At 37.8% G+C, this 24,925-nt stretch overlaps 1 protein-coding gene across 10 annotated transcripts in view; it reads left to right on the top strand.

Annotated features, from left to right (window-relative positions):
- Positions 1-23,915, top strand: part of vars2 (valyl-tRNA synthetase 2, mitochondrial) — a 99,150-nt gene extending 75,235 nt beyond the window's left edge. For 5 of the 10 annotated variants that reach the window (XM_061966763.1, XM_061966757.2, XM_061966766.1 and 2 more), the window contains 3 exons: positions 116-318; positions 1,183-1,332; positions 9,472-13,624. In XM_061966763.1, coding sequence (XP_061822747.1) covers positions 116-318; positions 1,183-1,332; positions 9,472-9,540 — 422 coding nt within the window. In that variant the 3' untranslated portion in view covers positions 9,541-13,624. Of the gene's footprint in view, positions 1-115; positions 319-1,182; positions 1,333-1,419; positions 3,171-9,471; positions 13,625-21,858 lie in introns of those variants that run through there. The other 5 variants (XM_061966759.1, XM_061966765.1, XM_061966758.1 and 2 more) reach the window with 5 other exon arrangements.
- Positions 23,916-24,925: the final 1,010 nt, after the last annotated feature.

The following is a 24,925-nucleotide window of genomic DNA, read 5'->3' as shown; positions in this document are numbered from 1 at the left end:
TTTGCCAACCTAACAATTTGCCTAAAATTCGTAATGAAAAACTAATCACTTTTTCATGTGTTAGACCAACTTGGATGAAGTGTTTTACATTATTTGCAATGTTTGTGTGTTTCAGTGTGGATAGTGTGTTCACTCAGTCAGGCCGAGATCCTTCTTTCCTTTGAATCTGCTGTTTGGACTCTGAGCCGAGTCTCTCGTGTCAGTATCTTCTGTCCTGAAGAAGGAGAAAGCCTCCACTCTGTCAGCTCCACTCCCCCACCCAAAGGCTGCCTCATTGGTGTGGTGGACCACACCTGTCAGCTGCACCTACCTGTTCAGGTGGTTATTGGCATATTTTTTGTTGCAGCCATGCTTTTTATTAGCAGTTGATTTTCCATTTTAAAAACACCTGAATTTCAGAGTTGCAACAGGCACCGTGACATACTGCCGTATCTCAATGTGGGCACGCAGAAGTCGTGACATAGGTTATCACTGAGCGCCTTCTTCTTGACCATTACGATAGAAAACTGAGAACACTTTTCATTTATCTTAAGGAAATATTGTTCTTTTTTTCTTTCTTTTCTTAAAGTAACTGGTTGGAATTCTTGAACATGAGCAAAAAGTTATGATATCAGGCAAATTAAGTTTGTCCAACAATATACTGTATGTGGGTTTGTGCACACTAACAAGTAGACAAAAGCTACACAGGTACAAACATTTTTTCACAAATGAGAATCTAATGTTTTTTAAATTTTACATGGATTATACAGGTGCAGGTAAAAACGTAGTTCAATGAAGACAAAGAGATCAAGGAAAAGCTCTGGAAATTGTTGCAGTTTTTTCCCATTTTTGTGAGATAATGATCAACATTCTTAAGAAATACATTCTTGAAATATTTCACTCTGTGTGTAGTTGATAGATAGAATATGAGTTTAACTTTTTTAGTTGAACTACTGAAATACATCAGCTTTCAAATGTATTCTCTTCTAATTCAGTTAGATGGATTGTGAATTTTTTTTTCGAGGAAGACCGTACATATATTGTTTAGAAATTAAGTATTTTTGTGTGCGTGTGTGTGTGTGTGTGTGTGTGTGTGTGTGTGTGTGTGTGTGTGTGTGTGTGTGTGTGTGTGTGTGTGTGTGTGTGTCTGAATATGTATCATGAAAATAAATACTTTTGTCACCTATTTGAATCCTCTTACAGAGTGGCATGAATATTGACAAACAAATTGTCCAGCTCACCCAACGGAGTAGTAAGCTTGTTTCAAAGCTGGAGGAGATCCGCTGCAAAGTTCAAGCTCCAGACTACCTGACCAAGGTCCCGGCACAAGTCAGGGAACAGATGGACAATAAGGTGAGCTGTGGCTTCATCAATGGTTAATAGGGGTGTCCTGACAGTCCCAATAGAACCTTTTCCACTTCCGATACAATATATATCCAGGCATCATGTTTGGAGGAAACCAGGCACCGCTCATCACCAAGTCAATAACATCACCACAAGCATGGTGGTGGCAGCATCATGCTGTGGGGAAGTTTTAGCGGCAGGAATTGGAATACTAGTAAAGAAAAAGAAAAAGATGAATGCAGCAATGTACAGCAACTTCCTGGATGAAAACCAACGTTTCCCATCCAACTTGAAGGAGCTTGAAAAACTGCAGTAGGTCTGCAAGAACAATCCTTCTCTTCAGTGTCAGTAATTACAGTTGGTTTCACACCATGTGAAGAATTTCACAGTGCATTTTCTATGGTAACCCAACCTAAATATCAAAGCTTCTTCTAGCTCCTGTCTGTCTGTTAGGGGTCAATTGAAAGTAAAGTCTTACATTCAAGCTACAAGCAGGCTTCTTTATACTTTAACATCAACTACATAAGTTTAAGTGAACAGAATGCATTTCAGAGTTTAAGTAAGTAGGGATGTACGGTAATAATGATAACTGCGGTAAAACTCCCGATGGTTAGTATTACTGTTTTAAATTAAAATTATCGAAAAACTGAGATTGATATTTGCACATTGATAAACTCACGGACTGACTGGCACCAGCTCGCGAGCTTAAATGCTAACATGCAAACACACACACATTAAGGGGTACTGCACTATTTTTGGAATGTTGCCTACCTTTCACAATCATTATAAAAGACATTACAACGGATGGATTTGATTTAATGCATTCTAAAAATTTAATAAATGTAAATAAAAGTCTGCTTACAGCGGAGCCAATGGGAGCTCCTCTATTTCGCCAATAAAATCCAATAAATAACCATTCAAAAACCACCAACAGTACTCCATTTACATTTTGTGATTGGAATATTAACCAGTGTTAGTGATATTGCTATGATAAGCGCTAACGCAGAAATCTATTTATACCAGCGCTGTGATCACAAGCTTGTGTACAATTTCAACATGATCAACTGGCGAGGTGTTTCTTCGCTTCATTGCTCCCTGGAAGTTTATTGTAGATCATAAATCATGCATCTCACCTGGACAGAAGAAGTCTGAGGCCGTATTACGACATGTTGGTACACTTTGACAGCCATTTAGGACCCGGAGATGGCAAGAACAACACGAAGAGATAGTTGGTCCCCCACCCCGTTTCTTCGCGAGCATTGTGGTAATTTTTCATCTAAATGGGAATATATGAACATCCTAATGACTTCAGACGTTGCACAGAAGCTGATGTTTTATTATGTTTGCTGGCTCTCATTAACTCTGCAGTGAGTAATAATCAGTGATATTTTTAAGGGCAAGAACTGGGAGACTCGTCAGGATAGAAGGAAAGATGAATGTAGCAATGTAAAGAGAAATTCTGGATGAAAACCAACGCTTTTCATCCAACCTGATGGTTGATTGGTTAAAATATATTGTATGTAGTATCGATATGATACATCACAAATTTTACATATTTTCTTGACATGACGTCCAAAATGGAGTAGGAAGAAGCAAGCCTTATCTAATCCTCCCCCTTTTTCTCTTCATAACAATTACTAACACATACTTCCTGTTCTCAATTTGTACTCGATTTATCTCAATGTATTCTAAATACATCAGTTCTTCTCATAAGTAGTTAAATCAGTTAAGATCCGCTTAATGAGATGGATAACATTTAATTTTCAATAAATTCATGACGTTTATCATAAATCTTCTACTTTGTACTTTGTAAACACTTGTAATTTGAATCGCCTCTTAAACAGCCTCATAGTACTACATTGTTTGATTTCTTTACTTAAAACATTCTTTAATTTAATTCCACATACTGATATGCTAAAGGTCTTAAGCAGGGGTCCCCAAACTTTTTGACTCGGGGGCCGCATTGGGTTAAAACAATTTGGCCGGGGGCCGGGCTGTATGTATATATATATATATATATATATATATATATATATATATATATATATATATATATATATATATTAGATATATATATATATATATATATATATATATATATATTAGATATATATAGTGCACTTTCCGCGCGCGCGATGATGTCACGTTATCGATGAGAAAATGCATTTTTAGACAATATGATTTGCCTGAGCGGCTAGGAGACAACGTGAGTAGCAAGCGGTACAAAGTGGGCAAGAAAAGACAGAATTTTTTTTTTTTATATATATATATATATCAGTGTTTCCCACAGGACAGGCATCTATTTGTGGTGGTGTGGTTGGCGGGCGGGCGGGGGGGGGGGGGGGCAGCGGCGATGACCAAGAAGAACGCGGAGTTGGAATATAATTACAACATTTTATGTACATATTTATATACAGATTTGAACAATTAGTGATTCACTGAAATATATTTATTAATTGTGGTTCTTACAAAAAAATATATCTTATAAAATATAAAAGCTAAAATGTCTCTTAAAGCTCTGCCCCTTTAATTAGTGAATACTAAATAATTTAACTTTAGCCTACTACTACAACCATATTATTTACCAGCAACATGAAGTGAAACAGAGGCAGAGGTGTCCTGCCACAGTCAGTCAACCTCCTCCTCCTCCTCCTCCTGCTGCTGCTGCTGAACAGGTCGCACCTGTGGTCCGAACTGTAGGCCTACCTCCTCTCCAAGTCGAGCCCTTTTCGGCCGTTGAAAATATTTTTCTATACTCATCTGTTTGAAGGAGTGAACATCCAACATTAGAATTTATTACTAACGAGCAGAACCGCTCTATGTACAGTGCCGTCTAACCTTAAGCGGCAGCAGCTCAACACATGCAGGGTTCAACGTTAAGGTTTTTTTCTACTTGCCTGACTTCTCAAATCTACTTGCCCCAATATTTGTACTTGTCCTGCCTAGGTTTTTTTCTGGCTGTGTAGTGCTCATGGCTTATATCTTAATAGAATCCTTCCCGTTGACTATTTACAACACTACACAGTATTTATTATTATTATTATTATTATTATCTATAATTGCATTTAAATGGCATTGCATACATGTAAAATTAAATGCTATTTCACATTATTTGACCAGTAGCAGTTACACTCATCTGAACAGGTCAGCCACCTGTTTAAAGCCCAATCACAGTTGAAATCTTGAAATTAATGGTCTTTAATGGCCAAAACATTAACCTGGACAACATTTTAACAGCTGGTTGGCTCAGATTTTATTATTTTCATTGCATTCACATGCTGCAGTGGACAGTGGACAATTTAGCTTCAGTCCATGTGTGTTTATTGACAACATGGTTATAACCTGGACACGTTAGCTCGTCGGTATTGTAACACGTGACTGTTACTACGAGCGTCTGCCCCGGGCCACGAGTCAAACAGCGGCGGTGTTAATGAAGCAGTGTCAGGCTGCTCACCGTCAGTGAAACGCTCGGTGAAATCACGGATTAACGTTAAATATATGACGAGCCGCGAGCGATGCAGCTATAACCTATCTACTAGTGATGGGTTGATGAGGCGTCATGAAGCGTTTTGACACATTGCAAAACTGTATTGATACTGTGTCGATACTGTGTCACTAAATAATGACATCTGCTGGACATTAAAAATCCCTACAGGCAACCTATGGACCGCCTCAACTGACACTGATTTTATGACCTAGTACAGTGGTTCTCAAATGGGGGTACGCGAACCCCTGGGGGTACTTGAAGGTATGCCAAGGGATTTTTAAAAAATATTCTAAAAATAGCAACAATTCAAAAATCCTTTATATATTTATTGAATAATACTTCAACAAAATATGAATGTAAGTTCATAAACTCAGTGAAGCACAAGCTCAGGTTTGTCACTAAAATGTCTGTCAAAAAGAACTGTGAAAAGAAATGTAACTATGCAATATTCAGTGTTGACAGCTAGATTTTTTGTGGACATGTTCCATAAATATTGATGTTAAAGATTTATTTTTTTTGTGAAGAAATGTTTAGAATTAAGTTCATGAATCCAGATGGATCTCTAATACAATCCCCAAAGAGGGCACTTTAAGTTGATTATTACTTCTAGGTGTAGAAATATTTATTTATAATTGAATCACTTGTTTATTTTTCAACAAGTTTTTAGTTATTTGTATATCTTTTTTTTCCAAATAGTTCAAGAAAGACCACTACAAATGAGCAATATTTTGCACTGTTATACAATTTAATAAATCAGAAACTGATGACATAGTGCTGTATTTTACTTCTTTATCTTTTTTTTTTCAACCAAAAATGCTTTGCTCTGATTAGGGGGTACTTGAATTTAAAAAAAAATCACAGGGGGTACATTGCTGAAAAAAGGTTGAGAACCACTGACCTAGTATATACAATAATATAAACCAAGTCATTGTATTTCATTTAGGATTATTTCATAACTTCATTTAAATAAAAATATATTTTTTGTCTTTTTTAGATACAGTCAAATAATGTGAACATGTATCATAACATGGAAATCTAAGAGAACGTGTTGTGAATGAGGATGCTTGTGGACCTGGAAATTATTATTTATTTATTTTTACACATTTTTATTAAAAAAAAAACAGTTTTTCCAACGTATTCAATTTTAGACGCTTTCTCTTCTTAGTTATTATTTCTCCGGCTGTAGAAAAGAGCCGCTCACAGGGCACAGAGGAGGCGTCAGTGCGACACAGTTCGCGTATCGGTCACGTGACCAAAACAGCTCATGATCGGTCACGTGACTTTCTAAAAGCGGTACGCGCACCGACACAGGGTTTCGCTCTATGAGCTCGACGCATGCGCCGATGCATCGGTGTTGCCGGACCCATCACTACTATCTACCTATAACACCTGTAAAAATGAAGCAATGCTACCACGCTAGCAAGCGTTAGGTAGCCGGCTATGAGCCACCAAGCTGCTAACTGTCGCCAAAAGGCACCATTTAAGTTTTTTTCCCCATGGCATCCTGGATCAAGGCTTTCAGCAGCTTTTGGACGTTTGAGGTAGAAACGTAGGAAGCGCCATCATTATGAAAAGTACCCGGCGAGTATTTTTATTCCGTCCGTCCATCCGTCCCTCTTCTTCTTCTTCTTCTTCTGGCCCACCAGGTGAATTAAGTGCTATTGCATAGTGCATAGTAGGCTACCGCCACCTACTGCACCTGAGGTGTAACTACAAGCAACATTCACAGACAGTCCCATTGCTTTTATGAGCGGTCGACCGAGTCAAAAGCCGAAAAATCCATTTGTGGCGGACGTAATTCTTTCGTGGCGGGCCGCCACAAATAAATGAATGTGTGGGAAACACTGTATATACTTGGGACTTCCTGCGGGCCTGATTTTGGACACTGGCGGGCCATAGTTTGGGGACCCCTGGTCTTAAGTGTTGTACGTGCATGCAGATGTTTTAAATTCGATTTTTCTGTAAGGTTATATTTCTCCTCTTTTGTTGAGAAGAATTCTTGGGTAGCAGGTTATAGTTTTTTGTGCATAATTTTAACTGTTTGCTAATGCACCAAATCATTTAATTTCAATATTCTGGATTTAATAAATAAAGTGTTTGTATGTCCAGCATTGTGTATTATTTAAAGTAATCTTTTTTGTAACACAGTTAGTGAATGAAGTGTACTTTTGTAGTTATTTTCCCATATTTCTGCACAATAACTCAGATATGGTAACACTAGCGAGCAATAGAGAATATGAAGTGAATTTTGGTCTAGAACATATTTTGCTTTATTCATCATATAAATATTTATTGCTACTTTATGTTGTATATTTTTTATATGAGATTTCCAGTTCTATAATCTATAATTACGCCCAAAAATTTGATTTATTTTTCTCTTTCAATATCTACTCCATCTATTTGTATTCGTGTTTGACTTTCTCTTCTACTTTTACCGAATATAATTATTTTAGTTTTGCTGAGATCCAAAGATAGTCTGTTTTTGTCAAACCATCTTTATTATTTGTTCATTTCTTCTGTTATTTGCATTAGCTTCTGTGTGTTCTCTCCTTAACAAAACACAGTTGTGCTGTCTGCAAATAATATTAACTTTAAATCCTTTATAACTTTACAAATGTCGTTTATATAACGATTGAACAATTTTGGTCCCAGTATTGATCCCTGGGGTACACCGCAAGATATCTCTAGCTCTGTTGATATATTGTCACCTAGATTCACGTGTTGCTTCCTGTTGGTTAAGTAGCTTCATATCCAGTTTAAGACCAGGCCTCTGATGCCATATTGTTCTAATTTTGTAATGAAGATATTATGATTGTTTTTGTCAAATGCTTTTGTTAGGCCCATGAACACTGCTGCTGCACACTGTTTACTATTTATTGCGTTGGTAATTTCCTCTGTTATTTTGATTAATGCATATTGGTTGTTTGTGAGTATTCCACTTTTGATTCTCAAAGTGTCCAATCTTGTTGAATAATTTTTTTAATCGAATGATTTTAGAAAACTGTGGCAGTAAAGAAACAAGTCTATAGTTTGTGAATTGGTTCCAGTCTTATAAATTGGTACTAATTTTGCTATTTTCATTTTGTTTGGGAATTTTCCTGTTGGAAATGAAATATTGCTAATATACGTCAAAGGTTCTGAAATTACTTCAATAACTTTTTTTTTTTTCGCGTTCATTTCTCTTCCGTGAAAATCAGTTGAAGTCTTGGATTTGCATTTCTTTACAATTTTAATTATTTTGTCTTTGTCACATTAATGAGGAACATTGAGTTGGAATTTCTATCTTTAGAGTCATTCAGTCTTCAACTGACCCGTTCTCTGCTCTAGGTTGGTTCCAATATTTACTAAGTAATTACTAAAGTGTTCCACAACTTCGTTTATATTGACGTTTGTTACGTTTTCGTCAATAAAGTATTGGGGGTAATGCATCTTTGCACTGTTTTTAATAATGCTATTGAGGATGCCCCATGTAACTTTTGTCCTTGTCTAAATAATGATGTAATATTATTTTCTACATGTTCGTAAAATATTGGTCAGCTTATTTTTTATACTTTGTGTACCTATTTTCTGCCTTTATAGATTTTGGTATTAAAAATGTTCTATTTTAATTTTTTAGTCCTTTTGTCATCCATGGTTGATTGTTCTTTTCCCGCTTCCTACTTAATTGTTTCCATGAAAGCTGGAGAGGTGCTGCAAAGGGGATTGTGCAAAACTGAATGGGCAAAACTGCCCAAGCTTGTGGCATTGTATTTAAAAAGACTAATTGCTGCTATAGGTGCATCGACAACGTTTTGAGCAAAGGCTGTGAATACTTATGTACATGTGATTGTTTACTTTTTAATTGTTTATAAATTTGCAAAATTAAAAACAAAAAAACTTTCTAGCGTATTTATTGTGTAGAATTTTGAGGAAGAAAAAAAAAATTGGAAAAAGGCTGCAACATAAAATGTGGATAAAAGTGAAGCGCTGTGAATACTTTCTGGATGCACTGTATATGGCATATCTAATTGAATTTAGCATTGAGCTAGCGCGTTTGCTTTAATGCATTTATTTTATGGTGGAATGTCAAAGATAAGTTTTTGTGTATCTTATGTAAGTTATATTGACATACTGATACTTTATTTCAATTTCAGTGTTCTGAAGTAAAAACCCTAAAAGGTTTTCAAATGGAGACATCCTGTTATCCGTCTGCTAAGCTAGCAAGAAGAGGTTAGCGAGAGCAGAACATACTGCTTGAATCGCAGTTCTTATATTGGACATTTTAGAATCCATCTATTAGTAAAATGTTGTTTTTTTACTGATATCACCCTGATCGGAGAGAGACACACCTACTGGTTGTGTTAAAGAGGTTCTTCTTTGGGTAAGTTTTTTTTCACAACACTATTAAAACAACCCAAATTTTGCTATTTGTTCTTAACACAAGTGTAAAAGCCACCGATGCAAACACAATAATATTTAATCCATACATTTAGCATACAAATCAAAACAAAATTCAGAAACTAATTGAATGAGGAATTATGAATTTTAAAGTAAATGTTGAAATGTGAGTGCATGTTACATTGCACTCACATACACAAAACTAAAATATTGTCATGTACTATTTTACTGTATGTATTAGATCTTACTGCTCACTTGTGTTCTTTTTTTCCTCCTGATTTTAGATGTCAGCTTTCCAGCAGGAGTTGAAGAATATCGAGGATCAGCTAAAGGTGCTGCAGGCGTACAAATAATATTCCATCAGCAAATATTGCACTAATAGTCTTGACTAGTGTCGTAACAATCATAAGACAACAAATCCTGGTTGTAATAGTATAAATGATTCTAGAAGTCGTAATAGTTAGTATTAATCATAGTTTAGAACAGGGGTGTCCAAAGTGCAGTACTTTTTTTTGCTATTTTTGGAAGTGTTCACCGCAGTCAAATTTTGATACTTGATGCATGCTAACATTAGCAAGCTGGCATTTTAAACAAACATTTCAGATACACACTTCAGAGTAATATACAGTGTTTTGGTACTTGACGCGTGTTACAGTTAGCATGTATATTTTGGTATTTCACTAATGCAAACTGTAAGCATGCTATTGTTACCATCTTTTTTTTATCTAATTTTGCTCCTATTTCTTGTTATTGACGCTATCTGGCCTGCGTGCTAACTCTTTCAGTTCAGTTCAGCTTTGGCTCTTCAGCATTCACACAGAATTTCTACCAAAATTGTATTTTGTAGTTCTTTAAAAAACATTTATATATAGCATTGGTTTTGAAGGTGAAAACTACCAAAATGGCCCCACATCCTTTGATTTGTCAGTCGATGGCCCTCAGTGGAAAAGGTTTGGGCACCCCTGGTTTAGAACAACCATATTTCCGAGTGCATTGACAGTGAAGTGAGGTGAAGTAAATTATGATTATATAGCGCTTTTCTCCAGAGACTCAAAGCGCTTTACATAGTGAAACCCATTATCTACATATTTATGCTATATTTAAACCAAGGTGGGTGGCACTTGGAGCATGTGAATAAAGTGTATTGCCCGATGACACAACAGCAGTGACTAGGATGGTGGAAGCAGGGATCGAACCTGGAACCTTCAAGTTGCTGGCACTCTACCAAACAAATCGCGCCGCCCGAGCCAAAATTGTGGGTTGTGTGCATGTGCTCAAAAAATATCTGTTCAAATGTGTGTGCAAATCTACATGATTGGTTATGAATGCTGCTCTGTTGTGGAACTATGATAGTAATTTTGCTGGCACTGATTTTTTAAATCAGCCGTGTAACATTGTATCATGTGTAACTATACTGTACATGATTTAAAAATATTTAAGTATTGTTCAACTGGGTCAAGAAAATATGGCACAAACAAAAGGGGATTTGTGTGTACTAGGATTGATTGCATTATACCAGTTTTTTACCTATCCTGTCCATATTGTTGATGTAGATGCCCATATCTGCTATACAGACTTACTTTACAAAAGGACAGTTTGGGATACTTCTTTTGTTGCTATATACAGTGCAGGCCAAAGGTTTTGGACACACATTCAATGGGTTTTCTTAATTTTCATGACTATTTACATTGTAGATTGTCACTGAAGGTATCAAAACTATGAATGAACACGTGTAGTTATGTACAAACCCCGTTTCCATATTAGTTGGGAAATTGTGTTGGATGTAAATATAAACGGAATACAATGATTTGCAAATAATTTTCAACCCATATTCAGTTGAATGTGCTACAAAGACAACATATTTGATGTTCAAACTGATAAACTTTTTTTTTTTTGCAAATGATCATTAACTTTAGAATTTGATGCCAGCAACACGTGACAAAGAAGTTGGGAAAGGTGGCAATAAATACTGATAAAGTTGAGGAATGCTCATCAAACACTTATTTGGAACATCCCACAGGTGAACAGGCAAATTGGGAACAGGTGGGTGCCATGATTGGGTATAAAAGTAGATTCCATGAAATGCTCAGTCATTCACAAACAAGGATGGGGTGAGGGTCACCACTTTGTCAACAAATGCGTGAGCAAATTGTTGAACAGTTTAAGAAAAACCTTTCTCAACCAGCTATTGCAAGGAATTTAGTGATTTCACCATCTACGGTCCGTAATATCATCAAAGGGTTCAGAGAATCTGGAGAAATCACTGCACGTAAGCAGCTAAGCCCGTGACCTTCGATCCCTCAGGCTGTACTGCATCAACAAGCGACATCAGTGTGTAAAGGATATCACCACATGGGCTCAGGAACACTTCAGAAACCCACTGTCAGTAACTACAGTTGGTCGCTACAGCTGTAAGTGCAAGTTAAAACTCCTATGCAAGGCGAAAACCGTTTATCAACAACACCCAGAAACGCTGTCGGCTTCGCTGGGCCTGAGCTCATCTAAGATGGACTGATGAAAAGTGTTCTGTGGTCTGACGAGTCCACATTTCAAATTGTTTTTGGAAACTGTGGACGTCGTGTCCTCCGAACCAAAGAAGAAAAGAACCATGCGGATTGTTATAGGTGCAAAGTTCAAAAGCCAGCATCTGTGATGGTATGGGGGTGTATTAGTGCCCAAGACAGGGGTAACTTACACATCTGTGAAGGCGCCATTAATGCTGAAAGGTACATACAGGTTTTGGAGCAACATATGTTGCCATCCAAGCAACGTTACCATGGACGCCCCTGCTTATTTCAGCAAGACAATGCCAAGCCACGTGTTACATCAACGTGGCTTCATAGTAAAAGAGTGCGGGTACTAGACTGGCCTGCCTGTAGGCCAGACCTGTCTCCCATTGAAAATGTGTGGCGCATTATGAAGCTTAAAATACCACACCGGAGACCCCCGGACTGTTGAACAACTTAAGCTGTACATCAAGCAAGAATGGGAAATAATTCCACCTGAGAAGCTTAAAAAATGTGTCTCCTCAGTTTCCAAACGTTTACTGAGTGTTGTTAAAAGGAAAGACCCTTTCCCAACTACTTTGGCACGTGTTGCAGCCATGAAATTCTAAGTTAATTATTATTTGCAAAAAAAAAATTAAGTTTATGAGTTTGAACATCAAATATCTTGTCTTTGTAGTGCATTCAATTGAATATGGGTTGAAAAGTATTTGCAAATCATTGTATTCCGTTTATATTTACATCTAACACTATTTCCCAACTCATATGGAAACGGGGTTTGTACATGCATTTATATATTTACTTAAACTTTCTTTATCCAAGGTAAGAAGGTAAGACGATTAAGAACCAATTTTCATTTGCAATGCAGATCTAACAAAGACGAAGCATTAACATGACAGAGATGTTGAAATGTAATGCTATTGTCTCTTATTTAGCAGCAAAAAATATGGCTATAGATCACTCTAAACCAGGGGTTGGCAACCAAAAACATTGAAAGAGCCATATTGAACCAAAAATACAAAAAACAAATCTGTCTGGAGCCGCAAAAAATTAAAAGCCGTATATAAGTCTTCTAATGAAGGCAACACATGACGTAAGTGTCTATAATAGCTATAATAGCCTACTATCAAAATGACTATGTGTCGCAGGCTGAAGCAAATCATCGTTGACAGAAATGTTGAAATGTATTATTTATTCTACACATTTGTACAACATTAGAAACCATTAGTAAATCAGAGGCTACTCAGAAGGTGAGATAACTCCTGGAAATTACTGGCTTTTTTAATGGCCAAATGTATAGATGTTTGTGTCCAAGTTAAAGCAAACGGCAGACTGTCTTCTTTTGATAGATTTATTACAATCTTTGGCAAGCTAGGTAATGTTTGCTGTGGTCTGGAACAACATGGCACACAAACAACTATCAGAAATGCAGCCAATATTACATACATGTCATGAGACATGCAAAACTAAATTATATACAAAGAGGATAAAAGGAAAGGATATTTAATGAGCTCAAATATACCTACAAATGAGGCATAATGATGCAATATGTATATACAGCTCGCCTAAATAGCATGTTAGCATTAATTAGCTTGCAGTCATGCAGTGAACAAAGCCGGATTAGCACTCCAACAAGTCAATTACATCAACAAAGTGCACCTTTGTGCATTCACACACAGCATAAAACTTTTGGTGGACAAAATGAGACAAAGAAGGAGTAGAAGATTTTACATGTAAACACATGTCACAGTCCACACTATGGTGAGTTCAAGAACAGCCGAAATTAGTAGGACAAAACGATGTTCACCAAATACTCTCATCAGTGAAGCATACAGACACACATATTAAACAATAAGCTTTCTAACAATTGGGAAGGTTTGTGTCATGTTTGTCCTGAAACAAAGTTTATACTAATAAAAAATAATAATTTCCCCATCTTTTTCCATTTTCATTCCTTTTTAAAAAATGCTCCAGGGAGCCACTCGGGCAGTACTAAAGAGCCCGCTCTAAACAGTTCATAAATAATCTTAATGTGCGGGGGTAAATGTGTTGGAACATAAGTGAATGTTTAAGAAGCACAAACCCTTTTCAGGAGTAAAACACACGCAGAGAATGTCTGCAAATTGTGGACGACATAGCAGACAGCGGACAATAGGTTGTATTCAATCACGTGATTTTTACTGACCTGTTTACTTCCAGTGAACAAAATGGTGGTCAACCTAATAAATATGGCTTCCATGCAGCAAACAGTGTGCAAACTATCTGAATACACAAGCGGCCTAGATTTCACAACTAAAAGCTGATGCGAGCAAAAAATCGAATTATGCAATGGCATCTATCCCTTCCGTCATCAAAAAAGATTGCTCGAGTGATCTCAAGGATTAGCCGTCTGTCACATTCCCAGACATGCCGAATTAAGTGGTGTACAGGCGTCTTTCTTCACGGCAAAACAAATGAAAACTTGGAAAAGCACGGAGGCCTACAACTTCTTTGTGTGTGGCTTAGTCAAGGAAATTGGTATTAAGACTTTCACAGATAAATTGTGCATCATTTTTGCCCGGGTTAAGTTGTATTTCATGATTTAACTGCGCGTCTTGCGTGTACCGGTCTTTATGAACAAACTGGGAGTAGCACTCGATAGCCTTGATTCACTGTTTTTTCCTTTCCCCCATTATCTGAAACACACTATAAATGTCCGATAACTTTGGACTGCCGATATTATCGGCCGATAAATGCTTTAAAATGTAATATCGGAAATTATCGGTATCGGTTTCAAAAAGTAAAATGTATGACTTTTTAAAACGCCGGTGTGTACACTGACGTAGGGAAAAGTACAGAGCGCTATTAAACCTTAAAGGCGCTGCCTTTGCGTGCCGGCTCTGTCACATAATATCTACAGCTTTTCACACACACAAGTGAATGCAAGGCATATTTAGTCAACAGCCATACAGGTCACACTGAGGGTGGCCGTATAAACAACTGTAACACTGTTACAAATGTGCGCCACACCGTGAACCCACACCAAACAAGAATGACAAACACATTTCAGGAGAACATCCGCACCGTAACACAACATAAACACAACAGAACAAATAGCCAGAACCCCTTGCAGCACTAACTCTTCCGGGACGCTACAATATACAACCCCCTCCCCCCCACCACCACCTCAATCTCCTCATGCTCTCTCAGGGAGAGCATGTCCAAAATTCCAAGCTGCTGTTTTGAGGCATGTTAAAAAAAAATAATGCACTTTGTGACTTCAATAATAAATATGGCAGTGCCATGTTGGCATTTTTTTCCATAACTTGAGTAGATTTATTTTGGAAAACCTTGTTACATTGTTTAATGCATCCAGCGGGGCATCACAACAAAATTAGGCATACTAATGTGTTAATTCCACGACTGTCTATATATCGGTATCGGTTGATATCGGAATCGGTAATTAAGAGTTGGACAATATCGGGATATCTGCAAAAAAGCCATTATCGGACATCTCTACTCATAACGATAATCGGAGACACCACTGAAAACCTGACTGTTTGTGAAAGACAGACAAGTGTACGTTTTGGCCATGTTCCTTTCTCATTGCTGCACGTGTTGTTATGAGTATGCATGGTTTTCCCTGTCTTTATCAAAATATAACTAGAGATCTCAACTTTTTGTATGTGCTGAAAGCTTCATTTATGAGTGCTGCCTTTGGTAAAAGCTGAACTATTTTAGGATTTGCTACATTTGTGCTTTCTTTTATTTAGACTATCCGAGTTGGTGGTTTAGAAAACACTCGGAGCATAAATGCGTTTTAAAAACTCAGAAACAAAATAAAATACAAATAATATTGAAGTTAATTAATTAACTCCCATTATGTTTTGCTTATGGTGAAGATTTACATCTAACTTGGAGAAGGCGAACCACCAAGGTTAATTAAATAGTGGTATTTCAGTTTGAGCACATAATAAGATAAGGCCCCTCAGTTTGATATTCGCAGGTGAATTGGATCACTTCTCGTAGGAAAAGAGGCTCTAATTGGGACTTCGGAATGCAAAAGTGATAGCCGTACCCTTGTGTAGAGACTACCATCCATCCATCCATCCATCCATTTTCTACCGCTTATTCCCTTCGGGGTTGCGGGGGGCGATGGAGCCTATCTCAGCTACAGTCGGGCGGAAGGCGGGTACACCCTGGACAAGTTGCCACCTTATCGCAGGGCCGACACAGATAGACAGACAACATTCATACTCACATTCACACACTAGGGCCAATTTAGTGTTGCCAATCAACCTATCCCCAGGTGCATGTCTTTTGGAGGTGGGAGGAAGCCGGAGAACCCACGCAGTCACGGGGAGAACATGCAAACTCCACACAGAAAGATCCCGAGCCCGGGATTGAACTCAGGACTACTCAGGACCTTCGTATTGTGAGGCAGATGCACTAAACCCTCTACCACCGTGACTACCTCTGACAGAAAAAAACAACCTAAATTCAACATCAACACTACTATGTTCCAAGGGACGACTAAACTAGATTCACGATTGCATCCACCTACACTTATAGAGATTATTGAAACAACATCAAAGATTGTTGAACAAGAAAATATGGAACTAAAAAACTTCTGCAAGAAAGAACACAAAAACCAGGATTTGGAAAATGATGTAGATCCAGAATAAAAAGAATTCTCCCACATCAGTAATAACTGTTTTTATTATACAGATGAACAATATAATAGCAAACATTAAATGTGATAACAAATTGTCAATTATTAATTTTAATAGCAGAACTTGTATGCAAATTACAACAACATCAACAACTTTTTGGAACACATCAACGAACCTTTCAAAGTGATCGCTGTCACAGAAACATGGATTGATGATAAAAAAAGGAATATATTTTGATCTGGAAGCATATGAACTGAACTTCATCAACATAACCAACAACAATGGAGGAGAAGTAGCTCTGTAAGTGATGAAGAACCTGTACTACAAAGTGGTAAAAAGCATGTCATTTGCTATAGATAATATCTTAGAATGTATAACCATTGAAATATGTCAGGAAAAAAGCAAAAACATATTAATCAGTTGTATATATAGATCACCTAAGTCCAGTATAGAAACATTTGAAGAATGGATCAAGGCAAATTACATGGACAATGGTAAAAAAATTATTTTCTTATGTGGTGACTTTAATATTGACTTATTGAACCCTAACAGGCAAAAGTCCATTGATGACTTCATTGATACAATGTACAGCATCAGTTTATATCCTAAAATCACAAAGCCAAGCAGAATCACAGGACACTGTGCCACGCTTATTGATAATATTTTTACCAATAATTTTGATAATAACACTACAAGTGGTCTACTTATAACCGACATTAGTGATCATCTGCCAGTTTTCACAATATATGATGGAAACTACAAGAAGAACATGGAAGACAAAAGGACATTTCGAAGACTTTGCACAGAGAAGAGGATGATTGCTTTCAAAATTGAGCTAGAAAAGCAAAATTGGGACAATATGTACAATGAAAAAGAGGTTGATTAAGCATATGAACATTTCTTAAACAAGTTCATAATACTTTATGACAAACATTGTCCATGGAAACAACTCAGTAGAAAGCAGAGAAAGAATAATCAACCATGGATGACAAAAGGATTAAAAAAATGCTTGTAATAAGAAGAATACACTATATAGAAAATGTATAGCACAAAGAACTACAGAGGCAGAAAATAAATACAAAAAGTATAAAAACAAGTTAACAAACATACTACGATCATGTAGAAAAGAATATTACAGTGAATTATTGGACAGGAACAAAAACAATATGAGAGCAACATGGGTCATCCTCAATAGCATTATTAAAAATGGCACTAAGATGGATTACCCCCAATACTTCTTAGACGGAAACAAAAATAATGACAACATAAAGGAAGTAGTTGAAAGCTTCAATAATTCCATCCGTCCATCCATTTTCTACCGCTTATTCCCTTCGGGGTCGCGGAGGGCGCTGGAGCCTATCTCAGCTACAATCGGGCGGAAGGCGGGGTACACCCTGGACAAGTCGCCACCTCATCGCAGGGCCAACACAGATAGACAGACAACATTCACACTCACATTCACACACTAGGGACCATTTAGTGTTGCCAATCAACCTATCCCCAGGTGCATGTCTTTGGAAGTTATTACTTTGTAAATATTGGACCAAAATTGGAAGAAATGATTCCAGACCGAGTTTCAATTGAGGACTATAATGATACCATAGAGCGGAATCCCAACTCCATGTTCCTCAGTAATGCGACACAGGAGGAAATAGCTATAATCGTTAAAAAATGCAAATCTAAGACTTCAACTGATTGTAACGGAATTGATATGGAAACGATAAAAAAGGTTATTGAAGAGATCTCAGGACCATTAATGTATATTAGTAACCTATCATCTCAAACAGGTACATTTCCAGACAAAATGAAAATAGCTAAAGTTGCACCAATTTATAAGACTGGAGACAAACACCAATTTACAAATTATAGACGTGTTTCTTTACTTCCACAATTTTCTAAAATCATTGAATAACTGTTCATTAACAGATTAAAGAGTTTTACAAACAAAAATAGAATACTCGAAGAGAACCAATATGGTTACAGAGCTAATGTTTCAACTTCGATGGCTTTAATTGAAATTACAGAAGAAATTACCAATGCAATAGATAGTAAAAATGTGCGGCAGCAGTGTTTATGGATCTAACTAAAGCATTTGACACAATTAATCACAATATTTCAATAAAAAAACTAGAACGATATGGCATCAGAGGGTTTGTCTTAAACTGGATTAGAAGTTATTTAACGAACAGGAAACAATACGTGAAGCTAGGCGAACACACATCTACAACGCTAAATATATCCTGTGGTGTACCTCAGGGATCAATACTAAGACCAAAATTATTCAATCTCTATATAAATGACATTTGTAAAGTTACAAAAGATTTAAAGTTAGTATTATTTGCGGAACATACAACTGTGTTTTGTTCAGGAGAGAACACACAGAAGATAATACAAATAATAACAGAAGAAATTAACAAATTAAAAAGATGGTTTGACAAAAACAGACTATCTTTGAATCTCAGTAAAACTAAAATAATGCTATTTGGTAACAGTAGAAGAGAAAGTAAAACACAAATACAAATAAAATAGACGGAATAGAAATTGAAAGAGTAAATGAAACCAAATTTCTAGGTATAATGATTGATGATTAATTGAACTGGAAATCTCATGTAAAAAATATACAACATAAAGTAGCAAGAAACACGTCAATAATGAATAAAGTAAAATATGTTCTAGACCAAAAATCACTTCATATTCTCTACTGCTCGCTAGTGTTACCATATCTGAGTTATTGTGTAGAAATATGGGGAAATAACTACAAAAGTACACTTAATTCATTAACGGTGTTACAAAAAAGATAAGTTAGAATAATACATAATGTTGGATATAGAGAACATACAAACCCTTTATTTATGGAATCAAAAATACTGAAATTCCACGACATAGTGAATTTGTAAACAGCTAAAATTATACACAAAGCAAACTATAACCTGCTACCCAAGAATATACAACAATTCTTCTAAAAAAAGAGGAGAAATATAATCTTAGAGAAAAATGGAATTTAAAACATTTGTATGCACGTACAACACTTAAGACCTTCAGTATATATGTATATGGAATGGATTAAGCGAAGCAATCAAACAATGTGCTAATATGATCCACTTCCAGAAACTCTTCAAACTTAAAGTGTTTACAAAGTAAAAAGAAGAAGAACCATGATAAACATTCTGGATTTATTTCATCCATCCATCCGTTCATTTTTTCAAAATAATCTTACTCATCTCACCATATGAAATGTATCTTACTTCACCGAGTATTATTTATTTATTTATTTATTTTTATTTATTGTGATTACTTATGGAGTATATTGTGAATAAATTGAGAACAGGAAGTGAACAAAAGTTTTAGCAACTGTCATGCAAAAGAAAAGGGGTAGGATTAAATAAACTCTGCTTCTTCCTACTCCTTTTCGAACACGTTGAAAAGAGAAACTGGAAATTGTGATGTATCATGTTGCATGTTCGAAATAAACTCAAACTCAACTCAACTCAACTCAACATGTCTAGCTTAACGCCAACAATTAAGTTATGACTTAAAGCAGTTGTTTTCCAGACACACACGAACATCTCCTTTTATGGTAAGGATGTGCTTTCCTGACTTAGCCAGTGTTGGGACTAACTAAGTTACTGTAACGCCGTTACTTTCGGCGGTAAATAGTAATCTAACGCGTTATTTTTTATATTCAGTAACTCAGTTACCGTTACTACATGATGCGTTACTGCATTATTTTACGTTATTTTTTATGTAGTAACGGCTAGAAACTGAGAGGATCTCAGTGTGTTTTATTGGAGAGCTGCAGAAAAGGCGATGGAGAAGTGTGTTGGTGTGGGGGTGGGGGGGCGTGTCTGTGTTTACTAACAAGACATGGCAGAGCCAAAGTCGAGTTTCTTAACATAGAGATATTCTCACTACTTTTCTTTTGTCGACTACAAAGAAAAGAACATTTTAGTTAAATGTAAGTTGTCTGGTTCAAAGATCCTATCCTAGCAATTCAAATCTGCTGAAACAGCTACAAAAGCAACATGCTTCGATGAAGCTAGTAAGAGAGACACACTTCATCTCCTAAGCAACAGCGGCTGGATTTTAACGAGGCACTGCGCACTGAAGGTACACACACTCTTATCAATTCTCTTTATAGTCTTTCATTCTAGACTTCTAGAGTGTTTGATTATCACATCACTCTAAATGTATAGACTATAAAGTTCACAAACATAAAGAGGGATGCTAGTGGGCCAGGCCAATCTTTCCTTATCTCTAAACTAAAACTGGGGAAATGTGTATAGTGTTCTGGGCTTCAGACATGATTTTATTTCAGAAAAAAACGCCTGGTTAGGCTTTGTGTATGTAGTGTGTGCCTTCCTTGGTTTACAGCTATGTTGTTATTATGCTGTTTGTTACTTATGTATGTTATGTTGCAGCTATTTAAAATAGTTTAGTCAATTTGTTCTGGCTTGAAATAAATTGGCCCTTTGAAACATATCTTTGTTTTTGTGTGTTGTATGTAGACCACATTGCTTAGCAGAGTTCAGTGATGCAAATGCATGTCAAGTTGATCAACAGATTGTATTATTCTCCACTGCAATAACAGTACTGAAATGAAAGCTAAAAGGGCATTAAAGGGGGCCTTAAAAAATTAAAAAATATATATAAGTAACTAAATAATTACTTTTCACAGTAACTCATTACTTTTTGGTGTAAGTAACTGAGTTAGTAACTGACTTACTTTTAAAATAAAGTAACTAGTAACTAAGTAGTTACTAGTTTTCAGTAACTAGCCCAACACTGGACTTAGCACACACACACACAGACAGGAAGGATGAATATAAAACTGATGTTTTGGCTTCTCCAAGTTAGGAGAGACATATTTTTTTTTTACTTTCTCCTCCAGGCGCTGCAGCCCTGAATAATGATGCTCGCTTGTAATAAAGCAACTTTTGGTTCAGTAAAGTGTCTCCAACGTCCCTAAACGTTAAAAGTATATCAAACAAACCTTTAACGACATGATCACTGCTCTGGCTCTGCAGAGGGTCTCCAAGGAGGTGATGGCCATATGATTGATGCCATCCATTCCTTCTGCTCGGAGGTGTACACCAACATGTCGCCTCCTTAACTGTACAAATGTCATCCTCCCACTGCCAAAGAAGGGTGATCTGTCTCTCATGACTAACTATACTGAGGCATATCTCTATAATGTTGAAAGCTGCCAAGGTATAAAATAAGATCCTCCTCAACAGGATTCAGCTTCATCTAAACCCTGTGCTATGAAAGAACCAGGCAGGTTTTCGTCCAGGTCGCAGCTGTGCTCAGCAAATCCATATTTTGAGAACAATTATGGAAGGTTTTAGGAATACCAACTTCCAATGCTTGTGACCTTTGTTGATTTTAAGAAGGCCTTAAACTCAATCAATAGGTTTGTGATGTTCTCCATGCTACGTCATAATGGCATGGTGATATACTGTATAAGCGCAATTTCTTGGTATCATTTCGGGTGACTGCCTGTTGCTATGGTCTTCAGATGGTGACTCTGGAGTTCTGACATGCCCACGGAAATCAAGAAGGTATATCCGGCAAAAGTCCTAAATGACTTGGACTTTGCAGATGACATCACCTTTCTTGAGTCCCCATCTCCACTGCTCAGTTCCAGCTAACCAGAACTGCCAAAGCTGCGGCTGACCTTGGACTTATCATCAGTGCTCCCAAAACATGGTACAGTATATAGTGATAAACTGTTGTCCACAGCCTCCACTAAAAGAGTACGGTAGTACAATCAACCATGTACAAGACGTCAAATACCTTGGATCCATGATGCCATCTAGCAAAGAGGATTTCAAAAGACGGGCTTGCACGGACGACCTTTTGGAAGCTGTAACGTCTGTGTAGATACCCAAACATCTTAATCTCCACCAAGGTCAAGCTATTTAATACTACCTGGGCTGCTGTCCCTCGGCACGGCTGTGAATGGTGGGTCCTGTCCAAAGCAATCGAGAGTGAGATCAATGCCTTTGGTACCTCGTGTTACAGAATGATGCTAGGAAGTTAGCAAACCCTGTTTCTCAGATACGTCCAACACTTTTTGGGAGACACAGACACAATGATGAGCCAGCGAAGCATTCTGAATTAGCACAAGATCTTTGTGGGTGGAGCCGACAGATGATGTTGAGGAATACTGCAAACGGGTGTGTTTCTGGTCACCGCTTCGTAAAATCTTGTACTCTTTCACTCTTCTTGATTGCCTCCTGAGGAATTCTGAATTTTTTTAAAATTATTTTTCGCAATATGAATGGTTCCAACAGCCTAAAATAGGGCATTTCTCTTTCAGAACGGCAAAATGCCGCGCAGAACGCTTTGACAACAGACGTTCGCTTGACCACCACTTCCAGCCTTCCAATAATTGTGCCGCAGTAGTAATGCAGTTATGTCCCACTCAACACCCGACCCACCATAAAAAAATTCACAAAGTTTGCAGCATATGTAAGGAAGTTGTTACTGTTGTTACTCCGACCCACCATCAAAAAATTCAGGAAGATCGGAGCATTTGGAAGGAAGTTATGACAGTTATAATTTTTTACCGCAACTGGGCGATAAAGGCGCCACAGTAATTATGCAGTTGCGTCCAAACCAACACCCCGACTCACCTTAAAAAAATTCAGGAAGATCGGAGCAAGTGTAAGGAAGTTATTGCTGTTTTAGTTCCTCACCACAAGAGGGCAATAAAGGCACTGTCATACCGTTACAGCACAGCCAACACCTCGACCCACCATAAAAATGTTCAGGAAGATTGGAGCATGTGAAAGGAAGTTATGGCAGTTATAATTTTTCACCACAAGGGGGAAGATAAAGGCACCACAGTAGTCATGCAGTTGGGTGAGTTGACGACTTGTCCAGGGTGTAACCCGTCTTCCGCCCGATGGTAGCTGAGATAGGCTCCAGCGCCCCCCGCGACCCCGAAGGGAATAAGCGGTGGAGAATGGATGGATGGAACATGTGGACGAAAGTTATGACAGTTATAATTTATCACCACAAGGGGGCGATAAAGGCTCCGCAGTAGTTATGATGTTGCATCCAAAACTACACCCCAACTCATCATCAAACATTTCTGAACGATCAGAGAATGTGTAAGGTTGTTATTATTGTTATAGTTTTTCACCACAAGGGGGCAATAAAGGCGCTACTGTAGTCATGCCGTTATGTCCCAGCCAAAACCCCGACCCACCATAAAAAAAACTCAAGAAGATTGGAGCATTTGGAATGAAGTTGTGACAGTTTTAATTTTTCACCACAAAGGGGCAATAAAATGATTGTGAATTAGTGAATTATATTTATATAGTGCTTTTTCTCTAGTGACTCAATGCGCTTTACATAGTGAAACCCATTATCTAAGTGTGTGTGTGGAGGGGGCATGGCCTGTGGGCCTGCAGCGAAGTGGGGTGTGCCAGGACCGGCTTCGAGATCAGCGACAGGTGCGTAAATGACACAGTTGTGAGTGTTTGTGTGATCACCTGTCGCTCTGTTAAAGGCAGCAGTCGGGAAGGCGAGAGAGAGTTGTTGATGGTAGAGAGCGAAAGCAAGAGGGACACGAGACAATGGCTGAAAGAAGAACATTATTGAAAAATAAAACATTGTTCCAAACCATGCACACAGCTGTCAGGTCAGTGATTGGTGATCCGAGGAACCCGGAGGAGAGAGTCCTCCACACTAAGTTACATTTAAACCAGTGTGGGTGGCACTGGGAGCAAGTGGGTAAAGTATTTTGCTCAATGACGCAACAGCAGTGTCTAGGATGGCGGAAGCGGGGATTGAATCTGGCACGGCCGCTCTACCAACCGGCGCAGTGGTCATGCAGTTGCGTCCCACCCAACACCTTAACCCACCATCAAGAAATACTGCGTGGGTTCCCTCTGGGTACTCTGGTTTCCTCCCACCTCCAAAGACATGCACCTGGGGATAGGTTGATTGGCAACACTGAATTGGCCCTAGTGTGAGAATGTGAGTGTGAATGTTGTCTGTCTCTCTGTGTTGGCCCTGCGATGAGGTGGAGACTTGTCCAGGGTGTTCCCCACCTACCGCCCAAATGCAGCTGAGATAGGCTCCAGCGACCCCGAAAGGGACAAGCGGTAGAAAATGGATGGAAGGAAGGAGCATGTGGATAGAAGTTATGACTGTTATGTTCCACCACTAAGGGGTGATGGCAGTGTCAAAATTAACATCGATGCATGATCAGACCACAACCCTAAAGCCTCATGTCAGTTAGGAGGCAGATATGATCATTCAAAGTGCAGAAATGACAGTTTGATGTAACGACGGGGTCGCATAGTGATGTGTGGTTGTTCTCCCAGGGATGCAGGCGGCTTCGGACACAGCTTGCAGGTAGGAAATGATTTATTATAAGACATAAATCATACGGTGAACAAACAAAAGACATGCACATAGCACAAAAGGCAAAAACAAAAGGGCTAGCGTGGGAGCTAGCAAGCCAAAATAGCCTAGCGTGAAAACTAGCAGCTAAAGAACAAGAAATAAACGTCATCAGTTGTGTAAAACAAACTAGTAGGCCAGACCGAGTGAGGCCAGCGCATAGACTA

Source organism: Nerophis lumbriciformis, linkage group LG11 (genome assembly GCF_033978685.3).
Source record: "Nerophis lumbriciformis linkage group LG11, RoL_Nlum_v2.1, whole genome shotgun sequence".
NCBI lineage: Eukaryota > Metazoa > Chordata > Actinopteri > Syngnathiformes > Syngnathidae > Nerophis > Nerophis lumbriciformis.
This window is presented reverse-complemented; position numbering and strand designations above follow the sequence as displayed.